Raw genomic sequence first — 17,295 nt, forward strand, 5'->3', positions numbered from 1 at the left:
AGGCCAAAAGTAGCTAAAAAGCTCCAATAGACATGGGTTCGCAAATCAACTAATGTATCGCATTAATTCGAGTTGGGAGCCAACTGTAAACGTCCCTGGATACGGCGGCATTTACGTTGGTATCTTCAAGGTTTGGGATCGACTATACGCTTGTCTCCGCATGCACAACTACTTCTCTTTCCTCCTCCGTGCACTGGGCTGCACCAGCCTCATAATCAATTACGAAAGTGAAGGCGCAGTGGACAGAGGTTACACCAATGAAGAGTTCGCTGATATGCGCTTCATGTATGGCGAAGCGAATGGCAGTACCCTTGAGGCAGCACAGCTGTCCTCAGGCAGCCCGACAAGCGTACATTTAGCCGGGTACATCAGCGCCTTGGTGAAACAGGGAGTTCCGCACACCACGTACGAGAAGGTCGACACAAATCCAAAACACTCGATGCTGAAGAAAGGGTATTACGCGTTGTACACGAACGTTTGAGTACTTGAACAAGGAGGATTGATATCCAAGAGCTTGTTTTGAGTCATAACAGCGTGTGGTGCATTTTGCATCGGCAAGTATGTGCATATCATCTCCAGCGAGTACAAGCCCTCAACAAAACAGACTTGCCTCCTAGAGAGAATTTTTGCCAGTGGTTGCAAAAATAGAGCTCCTTGAATCCCCTGTTTGTAAGCAGTATTCTGTTCACGGATGAGACTGGATTTACGCGTTGCGGTATTTTTAAGTACCACAACTCCCACATTTGGGACGGCGTCAATGCTAATGCTACACGGGTGAGAACCGATGACCGTTGCAGTCTGGTCCCTTTAACCCGACAAACCAACCAACCAACCTACTACACGGGTGACACGACATCAGAAGCGTTATTCGTCGAACTTCTGGGCAGGACTGCTCGGAGACCGCATAATTGGACCACACTTCCTGCCACAGAGACTAACAGGACACCAGTAAATGCGGTTTCTGCGGCCTGGACTTTCAGATGTACATGATGATGTCCCACTGAACCAACGCCCGAGCATGTGGTTCGTGCTTGACGGTGCTCCAGCATAATTTCATTTACGAATGCGCCGGGTTCTAACTCGGACGTATGGTCAACATTGGATAGGTAGAAGAGGGCCTGTGCCATGGTCTCCAAGGTCTTCCGATTTAAATCCCATGGATTTTTGTGTGTGTTGTCATGTCAAAAGCTTGGTCTACGCTACCGACGCCAAGTTTCTTGAGGGATTACGTTCGCTGATCTAAGCAGCCTTCCAACATTTACAGAATTCCCTAGGACTGCCTTAGAAGATTCGCAACCCATTTCAGAGACGAGTTTAATGTCGCATCGGAAGCATGGATGACATTTCGAGCACCTACTTTAACACTGAGAGATGCCATGTGTTTCTATGCACTGACGAACTGCAACAGAAAATATGTTGTATCTCGACAGCGCTTTATTTGTGTACCTTATTTATTGAAAATACTTAGCTACTTTTGGTCTGTACTTTCCATGTGTGAATTATTGACCATCACTTCTGAAACACCCTGTATATGCCCACTGTTGGGTGCAACACACATCCACTGACTGGTCCTGCTTTGAGTGTGATGGTGATGAGCCCAGCAGCTAGCTACGTTCAATAAGTCTGATTTCAAGGATGAGCTGAACTTTCCTCGTGTGCCAATCTACGCCGCTGTCAATGCGCCGGTCCTTGCTGCTCTGCCAAATTTGAGCACCCCAAATTTTCAAAACACATCTTTTCCCGACGATGCCAGCAACAGGCATGCTGGTTCAACAGCACGGAGATAGGGACGAAACTCAGTTGTGGATGTGCCTCAACAGACGAACATCGCTCACGAAGCTACGCAGTAATGGACGTGAGTGTCCTCAGTCCCACAGCCTGCTTCGCCCCACGCAACATACAGTCATACCGATAAGACAGAATCCCTATTAGCCTGTTGCTCACAGGTTAGCAAATCCACAAGTAAAAAATCAACGACAGGCTCCAGTTCTCGCTGAACTTATCGATAAGACAAAAAATGTAATAGGGATTATCGTTCATAATACGCGACAAAACATTGTTATGAACGGTACCGATTTCCGGCACTTCACAACAGGCACGTTTCATTCTCTTTCTGCCTAAATTATGAACCCTAGATCAGCCAACTCGAACAGGGAAAGCTTGGAAAAGGATTATTCATTAATTATCCTCATGTTGTCCAGTTATGCGGAACAATATTCAAGCCACAGGAAACTGTTCCTACAAAAGTTTTTCATAATATGGAAGGACGGTCATGATGGGAAGAATGGCGTTACTAAAACGGTAAAAAATTCGTTGTGTCATCAGCCGTTCTCGATCAACGTAAGGAGAACTACATCAAATTAGTTGCTGCACACATACAATCTGCTCATTACGATATATAAAGCTCCACAGTGCAGTATCGTAGAAGATGACTGTAGGTACTTAATAAACCAGCCACGACCTCCATTTATAGTAGGTGGATACTTGAAGTCCCATGATGTAGGATTAGGAGGAGACATGACAAACAGAAAGGGCAAGGTTTTGATGAATGTTACTGAAAAGAATAGCCCACTGATAGTCAACAACGGAGCTCCTGCTACTGTACTTTCTCCAATAGATGTAATGCTTTGCACCCCTTTCTGATTGCCATACTGAAACAGATACATTAGGATCATATCATCTCCCTAAAGAGCTCCACAACAATATATTTATACGACAGAAATATTTTACGCTAATAGTAAGTCGAAAATGGCGGAACCCAACTGGGACAAATATAAAGGCACAGTTCCGGGACATCCGACAATATATGACGTGCCTTATGAGAACAGGAAGCATACCAGACTTTAACCAATGCTAAAAAGAGGGTGAAAAATAAATGTTCGTATTAATAAATTCCTGAAAAAAACCAGAGAAGAATGACTACTAAATTTTGCTCTCCGCTTAATAAGGCAACCACTACGACATTTGATATAAAACGATGGTTTTTAGAAAAGGCAGATGGTTTCCTCTCTTCCTGCTACCACTTCCTGGTTAGAAGAACCTATCGATACGCTCGCTCCTCCAACGGTCCCATTCTTAAATCATCCTTCTCGTGTTGAAGATACATCATATCCTTTCACCCATCCTCTCAAGAACTCGATGGAGCTTTTAAATCATCAAGTTAACAGCTGTCCTGATATTGATTTTATTCATTACTCTGTGCTTGTCCATTAAAGTGAAATGTCTGATCTTGTACATTTTTAATCGGTTTCAAAAAATGTTCAAATGTTTGTGAATTCGTGAGAGACCCAGTTGTGCTTAGGTCATCGGTCCTTAGACTTACACACTACTTAAACTAACTTACTCTTAGAACGACACACACACCCATGCCCGAGGGAGGACCCGAACCACCGGCGGGAGGGGCCGCACAGTCCGTGACATGACGCCTCAAACCGCGTGGGCTTAATCGGTTTATGGATGTCCATCTTATTCTATGTTCGGTGGACTTTAGCTGATGATATATATGAGAAAAAGTACCACCACAACTGTATCTTGAGAATGTCTCTATCCTATCACATGACTAGTTTCGGCGGCACATTACCACCATCTACATGCCCCACCACTGCCAAAAGAACATGTGATTTCCTAGGTGCATTTACTGAGGGATCCTTATTACTAGCACACGTTGGCTAGCTCTCATCAGGAGTCTATATTCGATACCGTGTTGTCTCCAACGCCGCGTCACTGGAACCAAAACGTTGAATCTGAATATGTTCCCTATAAATTGAGGGGTAGACAATCCATTTGTTGTAGGTGCATTGCCACTGTAGCATCCGATATAATGAGGAAATTAATAAATTAACAAAGCAAGCTGCATCAATAGGCGCTAACGTCGATCTTAAATTACTCTATAGAGACTACCTACGTGAGGGCAAGAGCCACGGAAAACATTTGTGGCAAGAGGAGTGGAACGTGCATCAACAAACGCATGGCGGTTATTATGCGATGTTAAAAAGTCGAATTAGTGCATAGCCGTGGTTTACGAGGACACGTCTGCATCAGTCAGCGATGTCTACCAAAATTCCACTCCGTTCAACTACGCTTGTCTCCCTCTACGTCTACATCGAATCAAAATACACAACTGTCCGGGTTGTACGATTATGAATAGAAACCTGATGTAAATCACACCTTGTTTTCGTGTCCCATGCTCGACTATGAAGTGCTGGACATTTGGAAGATATTGCTGAATATGGGATACCACCTCTGTCAATTAGCTCTTTATATATTGTTTACTAAGGACATTCGCCTTTATAAAGTGACTGTTAATTTTCTTAAGAATACTGAAAACGTGTGTACGCTTTAATTCTACCATATTTCTTTTTTACATCTTCCTTATGCTGGAATTTCAGAAATGGCGTAAGCTGATAAATCTAATTGTCCAATTTACTTCTCAATATATTTGTTTACTATCAACGGTGGACAGTATTGTGACAGCTTCAGCTCTTGTATCTGTAAATATTCATTTCTGTTTTATCTTCACATAGTTCACTAATCATTTTAATCATCATTGCTATCAAGTGATTTAGGTGGCTCAATAGAGTACCCACTGCGGAGGTAAATAAATATAAAAAGGTTTTTGGTGTGCGCCAGCGTGCTGTGAGCTTAAAGAAGAGAGTGAGTGGCTGTGCGTGCTCGTGGACTGGTAAGGCGCGTGCGTTGAGTAATAAGTTGATATTTCACGTGTACATTTGCAGTAGTTGTTAAGATACGTAAACTGAAGGGGAAACAATCGCAGCGTGACAGAATAATTAATGTAAAATGTGAAATTTCGGGAATACATTTGCGGATGTACATTAATAATTTGCGTAACTGATGTAACAGCCAGAATGTTGAATTCAAGCATGGAAACGTGCGTGCATTCTGTCGCGCAGATGACGGATGTCAGTTTGTGGGATGGAGCTCCATGTCTGTTGTACTTGGTCTGTCAATACAGGTATGCTTAATGCAGTTTATAGAGAACGCTGGAGTTGTTGTCCGATGATTTCCCATGTATGCTCGATTGGAGAAGATCTTGCGATAGAGTAGGCAAACGCAACGTGTCGACACTCTGTAGAACGTGTTAGGTTATAGCAACGGTAGTGGGCGAGAGTTATCCTGTAGCAAAACAGCCCCTGGAATATTGTTCATGATTGTCAGCCCAAGAGGTCGAAAAAACAGACAGACGTACAAATTTGCAGTCTTCGTGCGTGGGGAAACCACGAGAGTGCTCCTGGTGTCATACGAAATCCCACTACAAAGCATAATTCCAGACAAGTTGGTTGCAGGCCCTGAACTGACCTTCTTCTAACCAACGAGCGGCCACACTGTCACATACCTCCACTTTGCCCTCCAGTACGCTCTCAACGGAAGTCGCAAATGACGATGGTTTTGCACACACGCTACAGGCCGTCTGGCTCGGAGCTGTCCTTGAAGTAACCGATTTGTAACGCTTCATTGTGTCACTGTGAAATCAATTGCTGCTCAAATTGCTGCTGCAGATGCACGATAAGCTAGGGCCACACGCCGAACACAGTGGTCTACCCTCTCGGTAGTGCCACATGGCTGTGCGAAACCCGATCTTCTTGCGACCTCATATTCTTGTGAGTTCTACTGCCAGCAATCATGTATAGTGGCTATATTCCTGCCAAGCCTTTCTACAATATTGCTGAAGGAACATCCAGCTTATCGTAGCCTTATAACACGACCTCATTCAAACTGAGTGAGGCGTCTTAGTCGCCTGAAAGGCATTCATGACTAACATCAGATCACCACGTCAATCTTAAAGGTAACTGACGCTCGCGACCGTTAAAGCGTGTATTTAAACCAAACCTGAGTTGCATCCTCACACTGACGTTACAAGCGTCACTCTTAGGCGACTGCCGAGAAAGCTGAATAGTTATTACTTCTCAGGTGTAGAAACACGCCTACCAACGTTCGCTTACATCGAGCAAACCCTTCTTGGTGTTGCGGTTTTCTTTTCCGGCAGTGGACGTCGTGTGGATTCGAGGAATAATTATCGCCTTCGTTCCGCATTGATCTACTTATGTGTTCACCTGTATCCTACAAAACTAATTTTGTGAACTGGCTCCATAATAGTAGATAATAGGGGAGGAGCTTACAACATCATAAAAACAACAAGAACATATTTGAACCGAATTTTCTACATAAAATGTGCAAATAATTTGCGATTAGAACGGTTTTCATAAAACGTCATATTTCGGGAGCCTGTTATAACGTTTAATCGACAATGATAAAGCACAATCTCGATGAGGAAAGATTGTAAAAGATGTGGGCCGTGTCCGTATCGAAAATATAAGGCTTTACAAAAGATGTCTCATGTGATTCAGGGAAACTATAGAAGACAAACTACGATGTCCGAACGGTTATTTGAGGCCCACTCCATGGGCTTACCTCAGCGCAACTTCTCTCTGTGTTTCCTTGTTTTTATCTGGAAACGAGTTAGGCAGAATAATCGGACGCGGCTTACCAAACTAGTGCACCTGCAGCATCATACGGATGCAACCCATCTGCCTACTTTGTCTTGCGTGTCACCAACAACAGGCGTAACACTTGGATACGTTACATCAGCCCCCCCCCCCCCCCATGAACCATGGACCTTGCCGTTGGTGGGGAGGCTTGCGTGCCTCAACGATACAGATAGCCGTACCGTAGGTGCAACCACAACGGAGAGGTATCTGTTGAGAGGCCAGACAAACGTGTGGTTCCTGAAGAGGGGAAGAGGGGCAGCAGCATTTTCAGTAGTTGCAAGGGCAACAGTCTGGATGATTGACTGATCTGGCCCTGTAACACTAACCAAAACGGCCTTGCTGTTTTGGTACTGCGAACGGCTGAAAGCAAGGGGAAACTACAGCCGTAATTTTTCCCGAGGGTATGCAGCTTTACTGTATGAGTAAATGATGATGGCGTCCTCTTGGGTAATATATTCCGGAGGTAAAATAGTCCCCCATTCGGATCTCCGGGCCGGGACTACTCAAGAGGACGTCGTTATCAAGAGAAATAAAACTGGCGTTCTACGGATCGGAGCGTGGAATGTCAGATCCCTTAATTGGGCAGGTAGGTTAGAAAATTTAAAAAGGGAAATGGATAGGTTAAAGTTAGATATAGTGGGAATTAGTGAAGTTCGGTGGCAGGAGGAACAAGACTTTTGGTCAGGCGAATACAGGGTCATAAATGCAAAATCAAATAGGTGTAATGCAGAAGTAGCTTTAATAATGAATAGGAAAATAGGAGTGCGGGTAAGATACTACAAATAGCATAGTGAACGCATTGTTGTGGCCAAGATAGACACGAAGCCCATGCCTACTACAGTAGTGCAAGTTTATACGCCAACTAGCTCTGCAGATGATGAAGAAATTGAGGAAATGTATGATGAGATAAAAGAAATTATTCAGGTAGTGAAGGGAGACGAAAATTTAATAGTCGTGGGTGACTGGAATTCGACAGTAGAAAATGGAAGAGAAGGAAACGTAGTAGGTGAATATGGATTGGGGCTAAGAAATGAAAGAGGAATCCGCCTGGTAGAATTTTGCACAGGGCATAACTTAATCATAGCTAACACTTAGTTCAAGAATCATGAAAGAAGGTTGTATACATGGAGGAACCCTGGAGATTCTAAAAGGTTTCAGATAGGTTATATAATGGTAAGAAAGAGATTTAGGAACCATATTTTAAATTGTAAGACATTTCCAGGGGCAGATGTGGACTCTGACCACAATCTATTGGTTATGAACTATAGATTAAAACTGAAGAAACTGCAAAAAGTTGGGAATTTAAGGAGATGGGACCTGGATAAACTGAAAGAACCAGAGGTTGTACAGAGCTTCAGGGAGAGCATAAGGGAACAATTGACAGGAATGGGGGAAAGAAATACAGTAGAATAAGAATGGGTAGCTTTGAGGAATGAAATAGTGAAGGCAGCAGAGGATCAAGTAGGTAAAAAGACGAGGGCTAGTAGAAATCCTTGGGTAACAGAGAAGATACTGAATTTACTTGATGAAAGGAGAAAATACAAAATTGCAGTAAGTGAAGCAGGCAAAAAGGAATACAAACGTCTCAAAAATGAGATCGACAGGAAGTGCAAAATGGCTAAGCAGGGATGGCTAGAGGACAAATGTAAGGATGTAGAGGCTTATCTCAATAGGGGTAAGATAGATACTGCCTACAGGAAAATTAAAGAGACCTTTGGAGAAAAGAGAACCACTTGCATGAATATCAAGAGCTCAGATGGAAACTCAGTTCTAAGCAAAGAAGGGAAAGCAGAAAGGTGGAAGGACTATATAGAGGGTCTATACAGGGGCGATGTTCTTGAAGACAATATTATGGAAATGGAAGAGGATGTAGATGAAGATGAAATGGGAGATATGATACTACTTGAAGAGTTTGACAGAGCACTGAAAGACCTAAGTCGAAACAAAGCCCCGGGAGTAGACAACATTCCATTAGAACTACTGGCAGCCTTGGGAGAGCCAGGCCTAACAAAACTCTACCATCTGGTGAGTAAGATGTGTGAGGCAGGCGAAATTCCCTCAGACTTCAAGAAGAATGTAGTAATTCCGATCCCAAAGAAAGGAGGTATTGACAGATGTGAAAATTACCGAACTGTCAGTTTAATAAGTCACAGCTGCAAAATACTAACACGAATTCTTTACAGGCGAATGGAAAAACTGGTAGAAGCTGGCCTCGGGGAAGATCAGTTTGGATTCCGTAGAAATGTTGGAACACGTGAGGCAATACTGACCCTACGACTTATCTTAGAAGCTAGATTAAGGAAAAGCAAATCTACATTTCTAGTATTTGTAGACTTAGAGAGAGCGTTTGATAATGTTGACTGGAGTACTCTCTTTCAAATTCAGAAGGTGGCAGGGGTAAAATACAGGGAGCGAAAGGCTATTTACAATTTATACAGAAACCAGATGGCAGTTATAAGAGTCGAGGGGCATGAAAGGGAAGCAGTGATTGGGAAGGGAGTAAGACAGGGATGTAGCCTCTCCCCGATGTTGTTCAATCTGTATATTGAGCAAGCAGTAAAGGAAACAAAAGAAAAGTTCGGAGTAGGTATTAAAATCCACGGAGAAGAAATAAAAACTTTGAGGTTCGCCGATGACATTGTAATTCTGTCAGAGACAGCAAAGGACTTGGAAGAGCAGTTGAACGGAATGGACAGTATCTTGAAAGGAGGCTGTAAGATGAACATCAACAAAAGCAAAACGAGGATAATGGAATGTAGTCGAATTAAGTCGGGTGATGCTGAGGGAATTGAATTAGGAAATGAGGCACTTAAAGTAGTAAAGGAGTTTTGCTATTTGGGAAGCAAAATAACTGATGATGGTCGAAGTAGAGAGCATATAAAATGTAGACTGGCAATGGGGAGGAGAGTGTTTCTGAAGAAGAGAAATTTGTTAAGATCAAGTATAGATTTAAGTGTCAGGAAGTCGTTTCCGAAAGTATTTGTATGGAGTGTAGCCATGTATGGAAGTGAAATATGGACGATAAATAGTTTAGACAAGAAGAGAATAGAAGCTTTCGAAATGTGGTGCTACAGAAGAATGCTGAAGATTAGATGGGTAGATCACATAACTAATGAGGAGGTATTGAACAGAACTGGGAAGAAATGGAGTTTGTGGCACAACTTGACTAGAAGAGAGGATCGTTTGGTAGGACATGTTCTGAGGCATCAAGGGATCACCAATTTGGTACTGGAGGGCAGCGTGGAGGGTAAAAATCGTAGAGGGAGACCAAGAGATGAATACACTAAGCAGTTTCAGAAGGATGTAGGCTGCAGTAGGTACTGTGAGATGAAGAAACTCGCTCAGGATAGAGTAGCATGGAGAGTTGCATCAAACCAGTCTCAGGACTGAAGACCACAACAACAACAACAACATTACATCAATAAGGCCTTACTGAATGTGTGGGGAGGTTGCGCCTGCCAAGGGCCATGCATAAAATGAGCGCAAAACTGGCGAGAAAATAAATAAAGACAGTACGTGAGCGTTCCTATGTTTTGTCTAAAGATAGTACGTGAGCGTTCTTATGTTTTGTCTATGAGACGGAGCCTTTCCTTCGTCCGGCGACTGCAAACACACGTTTTTCAAATGGTTCAAATGGCTCTGGACTTAACATCTATGGGCATCAGTCCCCTAGAACTTAGAACTACTTAAACCTAACTAACCTAAGGACAGCACACATCACCCAGTCATCACGAGGCAGAGAAAATCCCTGACCCCGCCGGGAATCGAACCCGGGAAGCCGGGCGCGAGAAGCGAGAACGCTACCACACGACCACACACATTTTTGTTACAGAGTCATTTCCACAATGTAATTTCGTCCCACTGGCATCATAAAGAAACAGTTACTGCCAGCTAGATGACGTTTCTACTAACCAGCAGATATCTACCACTAGCACGGTTTAAAGTGGCAAAAGTGTAGTCGCCTAGACAGCAGACACATGTTGTACAATGAGGTTCTTGCTGCTACTTCGCAACGACATCATACTAATTTCAGCAGGTGATGAAGAAAATATGCTATTTGACCGAAAGCATCCCATTTCTGTCTATTTCTACTGACTAACAACTGGAATTAGAGGCGACGTGGAGGTGGTTTACAATGTATTCAGTGACATCAAGAAGAAGAGGATGATAGACGATTAGAATGTTTTTTTTTCCTAGTTGCAAATCATCTTTTCATAGCATTAATGCTGTTTACTGATGAAGCCATATCCACACCCGACGGTACCATTAACACTCGCAGCTCACATCGGTCTTACGACGAAAACCGAGGTACCTTTGTGCAGACACATTTAAAACACACATCTCTAGGTGTGTGATGTAATACGATAATGATTATTTGGGTCTGTTGTGTTAATGCAACTTCTTATACGACCCCGCATTCTAGACATCCTCGAAAGCGAGCTTTCAGCTTTATTAAAAGAGTTTCCTTGCAGAATTATGGCGCCCCTGCATATTCTACTCGTCTGGTGACACATTATCTAAACTTAAAGGTCCCCGGAGGATGGATCGGGAACTATATTCACGCTTATTAGCCAACATAACCGGATCTTGCGCCTTCAGATATTTGCTGTGGGGATACTCTTCACAGACAAAGTATAAAATAGTTTCCGTTCTAAGGCCACGCAGTACAGAATCGGAATGTCAATCAGGCAAAATCACTGTGAGCACTGATGCAATCATACCGCCGACGCACCTGCTTCAAGATCCCCTTGTAGTAATGTATTGTGTCCTGCTGCGTGAAGATGTCCATTACTGCCTGCTGCACATCCTCGTCCGACATTGATCATCGACCATTCAAAGCGTGGGAAGATACCAGACTATAGGGCGGTTGCTCGACTGTCTGTTACTTGAGCTGACGTGAGCGTTTGTAACGCCGGAAATGCATATCATCCTATTTCCATCTATTCTACTATAAAATTTTTCCTTATTTTGTTACCTGAAGATATGAAATTTCTGTGTCTTTATATATTGTAATTGTTTTACGTTTTGTGTACATATATATATTTTTGCATTTATGTCGAGGTATAATTGGTTTTGTTTTGTAAATATTATTTGTATTTTTACGCTGGGTCATGCCTAGGGAAAACTATGCTATCGAACGATTACATCGATAGGTCTTGTGGAGAACCAAAGTGTTTAGGATCTGGAGTAGTGTTAACTCTGCCGCGTGGAGCGCGGGCAGAGCAGAGTCTGGCTGGAGTAGGGCGGTGGAGCAGGTGTGTTGAGTGACGCTCCCGCGAGTTGCCGCGCTTTCGGGGTTTGGCAGCATGTAATTGCGCTCGACTTGCTATGATAGTTTCTGGCACGGTGTCGCGGACGGGAAGCATTAGCTGGGACACATCAAGAGCCCGTTTCGCCTGGTGACCGTCTCGAGAAGAAGGCGCGCCAACATCCAGCTTCTGCAACAGCTACGGCCGACAATAAGTGATTGTCGCCACCTCCTCGATCGACGACTTCAAACCCTCAGTCAACCAACAAGGAAGACTGAAAGCACGTATAGTTTTAGAACTGTATGGCAGACCTCAGCTTTTCAAACTGTTCCATTTGGATCACTAAAATACAGCAACTTTGTTGCTCATTCTCCCAATTGCATTACCAAGCAGGGTCCCTTCCTTTTCCGAAATGAACTCGAGTGTCGTTGAGATTCAAATGCCACCATTAAAGTAATATCATTCATTCCATTTCACTGCTTTAACTTCGAAGTTCAGTTATTCATAGCTGGCTACAATATTTAGACTACACAAGCACAAATTAAGAGAGCGAGTTTTGTTACCATATTTTAGCTTACCTGTGACTGCAGCTCGCCTTGGTACTTACTAAATTTTACTATTGTTAATTGTTCAAAATCGTTTAATTCAAGTTCATAGTTAAATCTCTTGTTTCTAAATTGCGTAGATTCAAGTAGCATTTGAGATGATTGTTGAGGTAGCCCAAGACTAACCTTACTTCATTTAATTTCGTAGTGCTTCAGAAGCAAAATACACTATTAATTTCAGTCACTAAATTAACTTTCAATTTTCCGGTTTTCTTAATTCTTTTGCTAAATTAAGTCAGAGTGTAGCGAAATTTATTACTTCTGACAAACATTCAGTTTTCACACAACACGTGTCAACCTTCAGTTGCAACGCTTTTAGTGCTAATGATATGTGGATTAGCCTTTCTTTTTCAGTTATTATAGTAGTTGTCCATAGGACTGGCGACCATAATTTTCCCCTAATCTCAAATATCTAATTAACGACAGTTATTTGTTAACGTAATGACCGCACATTTACTTTCTTCATTAGCTTTACCGTTTTTCAAAATTAATATCCACCATTTTCATTTGAATTTTTCCTTTGATTTAGATGTAGCCCTTTCCTCCCTCTTTACCGACAGATTAACTTCGGTGAGGATTGCTTTTCCCAAATTTCAATTAGGTACACGCAGTTTAATTTTTCACTGTCATTAAGGTCGATAAGTAAGGGGGAGGTTACGCGTTATCATGAAGCTGTAACACCACCATTCCATAAAGGTGGTTTCCGATAGACATGCTTCCCTACAAACATTATTCATTCTCCGGCAGCCAACGAAAGAATAACAGCACGTTGGTCCTGTTTGGTCGCAGTACACGTTTCTGCTTTTACTGCGCGGACGTCGGAAACACACGAATGCTACAGTAATCTCTTGTCTACATGTCGGTGCTTATCCGTGTCGGAGTCGCGTTTCTTTGCTTATACGGTGCAGCAACGCCATCAACAGGGATTTCTCGTAACTTATCTCCGTGGTCCTTAGCGCAATGTATGTTGGCGGCAGATGAACCGTTCGGCAGTCAGCTGAAAATGCCGATTCTCTAAATTTTCTCAATAGCGTTTCTCGAAAAGAACGTCGCTTATCGTCCAGGGAATCCCATTTCAGTTTCTGAAGCATCTCTGTAATACTTGCGTATTGTTCGAACCTGCCGGTAATAAATCTAGCAGATCGCCTCTGAATAGCCCACCTCTGAACTGCTTCACTGTCTGCCTTGTATCCGACCTGGTACGGATCCCAAACGCTCGAACAGTACTCAAGAGTAGGTCGCACCAGCGTCCTACATGTGGTCTCCATTACAGATGAATCACTCTTTCTTTTCTCATATACTCGTTCCATTTGATATAGCTTTGCAACGTTACACACAAATGTTTCAATGACAGGCCTGTGTCAAACAGGAACTGGTAATACTGTATCCGAACATTACATATTGTTCTTCCTACTCATCTACATTAACTTACATTTTTTCACATTTAGAGCTAGCTGCCATTCATCACACTGTAATACCATAGATTAGATACTACATACCTTTTGTTGATTCATTTTGTTTTCTGTTTTGTTCACCATTCTATTGTTGAGCTTCTGTAAATGTTGTTTGATTGAATCGATAACACAAAATTGTATACTCCTTTCTTTGCAAAAACTTTGATGTCATGGTTTGATTCTATGCAATGCAGTGTATCTGTCATTTAAATTCTTTGTCTCATTTGGAGGGGACAAAACTTACTGTATATAATTGTAATTTTGTTTAAATAATGTTTTGTTTAATATGTTTGGTTGCTGTTACGTTAACTGCTGACCTTCACTTACGGTTCTTAGTTACTTTGTAAGTAAAAGGTGGTGTGGTTCCCCTCGGGAAGAGAACTGTGTGGTGCGCGCAAAATGTGGTGGACATGGGTAGAAAGGTGGAACCAAGAGTAAGTCGGGAACGAGCTACCAAACTATCAACTGCTCATGTAAAAGTTGTGTATTGTGCTGGTTCCGAGAGAGGCTTTTCCTGACGCTTTGCAATGCCTCGGATGGATGGATAAAGAGCTGGAACTATTCTGGAATTGGTATCTATCATCGCCACCAAGAAATGCAAGAGCGCAGCAATTCTACCCGCAAATCCACCTACCAACATGCAATCGCCACCACATTGCGCAATCACTGAAAAGGAACTAAGGAATAGTAGAAATGTACAGTGAAGGATCAGCTCATGTGGATGGTTTATTTGTTATCAACCAAAAGACTATGAAAACTTGCCTTGATTTATCCTCTGTCACATTTCTACTTAGGATCCTTCCCAAGATAAAGTGATTACCGAGCGTCCTTATTGAAAGAACATTAAAGCTCAGTGTTTTACTAATTAATGCCACTTGAAGGTAGTAAGAAGAAACTAAGTTAAAGTTAATGTAGCAGAACTGTGTAATATAGTAAATGATGCTTGCTAAAAATAATTTTTCTATTAAAACTGCTTATTAATATTTTATTGCCAACTTCTAAAATGAATGTCCTCAAAACTGTGGCTTATAGAGTTTTTCAAATTAAATGATCAGAGTGCAGTCTGTTGAAAATCACCCAAAGGTGAGCTATTGTCTTATAACCATGTCAAGTTGTGTTCTACTGCAGTAAAAGTTGAGAACTATTACTGTTGAAAGTTACATGTTCATGTTTGTTAAGGGCTTGTTTCTTTAGTGTATTGAAAGTGTAATTAGTTTGCTCTGCTAAAGTGGACAAGATTAAGGGGCCCCATGCATTGAAAGTAGTTAAAATACACAAAATTGCTTAATTATAGAAAGTTTTAATTACTCTTGCTATTCAAGTCAAATTCTCTACAATATTGGGATCCTCTTGTGTATTAAAAGTGAATATTAATGGTGTCATAGGATCCACAGTTTGTCTGTTATGCTCATCTAGATAACGATTAATAGAAAGATCACTATCTATGAAAACAGTAACGTCTTTATTCAAAAGACAGTGAGAAATAATCTGTTAGTGAATTCCATTTAATTTTCATTCTAAGTAGGAAGGTGTTAGTAGTGAGAGACTTAATCTATGCAGAATAACTAATTTTGCTGTGAACCATATCCATATTTCATGTCAGATAGGAATATGATTGAAAAGTAATATTGAACCTCTGTCCAATTTACGATTCTACAGTGAATATTAATAGTAACATTATTGAGGCCATTCTCTTTGACTAAGTCCTCAACGTAATAGCGTGTTTCGTTATCTGTTGTCCTTATGCAAATAGTCTTGTTCTCCAATAACTGTTAGCACTTTCTTTAACGTCAACATCTGCTAGTGATAGAGTTCATTGCACTCTCATATGATAAAGTATAGGCTGTGTCTGTCCATTAAAGTTACTCACATCTATTTTCTTGAACAATAATGTTAATCATTCTCATGCCTAATTACGCTGGCGACCGTTTTCTTTATTATCATTTGGGCACTGTGGATAGGCAAAATATTGTTTGATACTGTTTAAATATTTACGTAATTCTGACTTTCACTTCCGATAAGCCGCCTCCGTTAGGTGAATCGTGGTCAACACAACAAAATTCCTTTCAGAGGGTAACACTGTTCTGTTGCCTTATACCGTAATTTCTTTAACAAGATAGTTCCATTTTACGATCTGCTTCAGACTTCAAGGTTATGGTATAAGCAGTAGCAGGCGGTAGCGTTATAACACCTACCAGAAATTTTGTGTAAGTCGCCTTGTATCTTCCTACATCGACATCAGAGATGTGATGTTTGTGTTGCATCCACCTCGACGTCAGGTGCGCCACTATTCTTGCAGGTGATCTCTAAGCTGCGGGAGGAGTTCGGTGACATGTACTCTGAGGAAAACCTAATGATCAGCGCGACGCACACGCACTCAGGACCCGGAGGCTTCATGCAGGACTTCCTGTTCGACATCAGCATTCTCGGCTTCGTCCGGCAGACCTACGACGCACTCCTCTCCGGCATAGTAGAGGTCAGTCCAGCCTTTTACACCTGTCATTATCCTTCAGAACTAATTTACATACCGAAAAATAGCCTTTAAGCCTTTGGTAAATGAAGTTGCAATGTAGACTGTTGGTTCATTCTAATAGTCTAATGGCCATGTCCAGTGCCTCTAACAGTAGGTGGTGTCGTGTTGCAGAGCATCAGACGGGCCCACCTGTCGATGCAGCCGGCGCGCCTCTTCCTGTCTCAGGGTGAGCTGCTGGGAGTCAGCATCAACCGCAGCCCCACCGCCTACCTCGCCAACCCCGCCTCAGAACGTAGCAGGTACGCATACTGTGCTAGTGTTCCCTTATACATCTACATCTACATTTATACTCCTCAAGCCACCCAACGGTGTGTGGCGGAGGGTACTTTACGCGGCACTGTCATTACCTCCATTTCCTGTTCCAGTCGAGTATGGTTCACGGGAAGAACGACTGCCGGTAAGCCTCAGTGCGCGCTCGAATCTCTCTAATTTTACAATCGTGCTCTCCTCGGGAGGTATAATTAGGGGGAAGCAATTTATTCGATACCTCATCCCCTGTCGAAACCTGGACAGCAAGCTACACCGCGATTCAGAGCGCCTCTCTTGCAGAGTCTGCCACTTGAGTTTGCTAAACATATCCGTAACGCTATCACGCTTGCCAAATAACCCTGTGACGAAACGCTCCGCTCTTCTTTGGATCTTCTCTATCTCCTCTATCAACCCGACCTGGTACGAATCCCACACTGATGAGCGTTACTCAAGTATAAGTCGACCGAGTGTTTTGTAAGCCACTTCCTCTGTTGATGAACTACATTTTCTAAGGACTCCCCCAATGAATCTCAACTTGGCACCCGCCTTACCAGCAATTAATTTTATATGTTCATTCCACTTCAAATCGTTCCATACTCATACTCACAGATATTTTACAGAAGTAACTGCTACCTGTGTTTGTTCCGCTATCATATAACCATACAATAAAGGATCCTTCTTTCTATGTATTCGCAATAC

The 17,295-nt window shown here is 42.4% G+C and overlaps 1 protein-coding gene across 1 annotated transcript in view; it reads left to right on the forward strand.

Moving 5' to 3' along the window:
- Positions 1–17,295, forward strand: part of LOC124596347 (neutral ceramidase-like) — a 250,713-nt gene that overhangs the window by 62,150 nt on the left and 171,268 nt on the right. Inside the window, exons 3-4 of the mRNA XM_047135449.1 lie at positions 16,114–16,290; positions 16,459–16,586. Of these exons, the coding sequence (XP_046991405.1) occupies positions 16,114–16,290; positions 16,459–16,586 (305 nt within the window). The remainder of the gene's footprint in view (positions 1–16,113; positions 16,291–16,458; positions 16,587–17,295) is intronic.

The sequence above is a fragment of the Schistocerca americana genome, chromosome 2 (assembly GCF_021461395.2).
Source record: "Schistocerca americana isolate TAMUIC-IGC-003095 chromosome 2, iqSchAmer2.1, whole genome shotgun sequence".
NCBI lineage: Eukaryota > Metazoa > Arthropoda > Insecta > Orthoptera > Acrididae > Schistocerca > Schistocerca americana.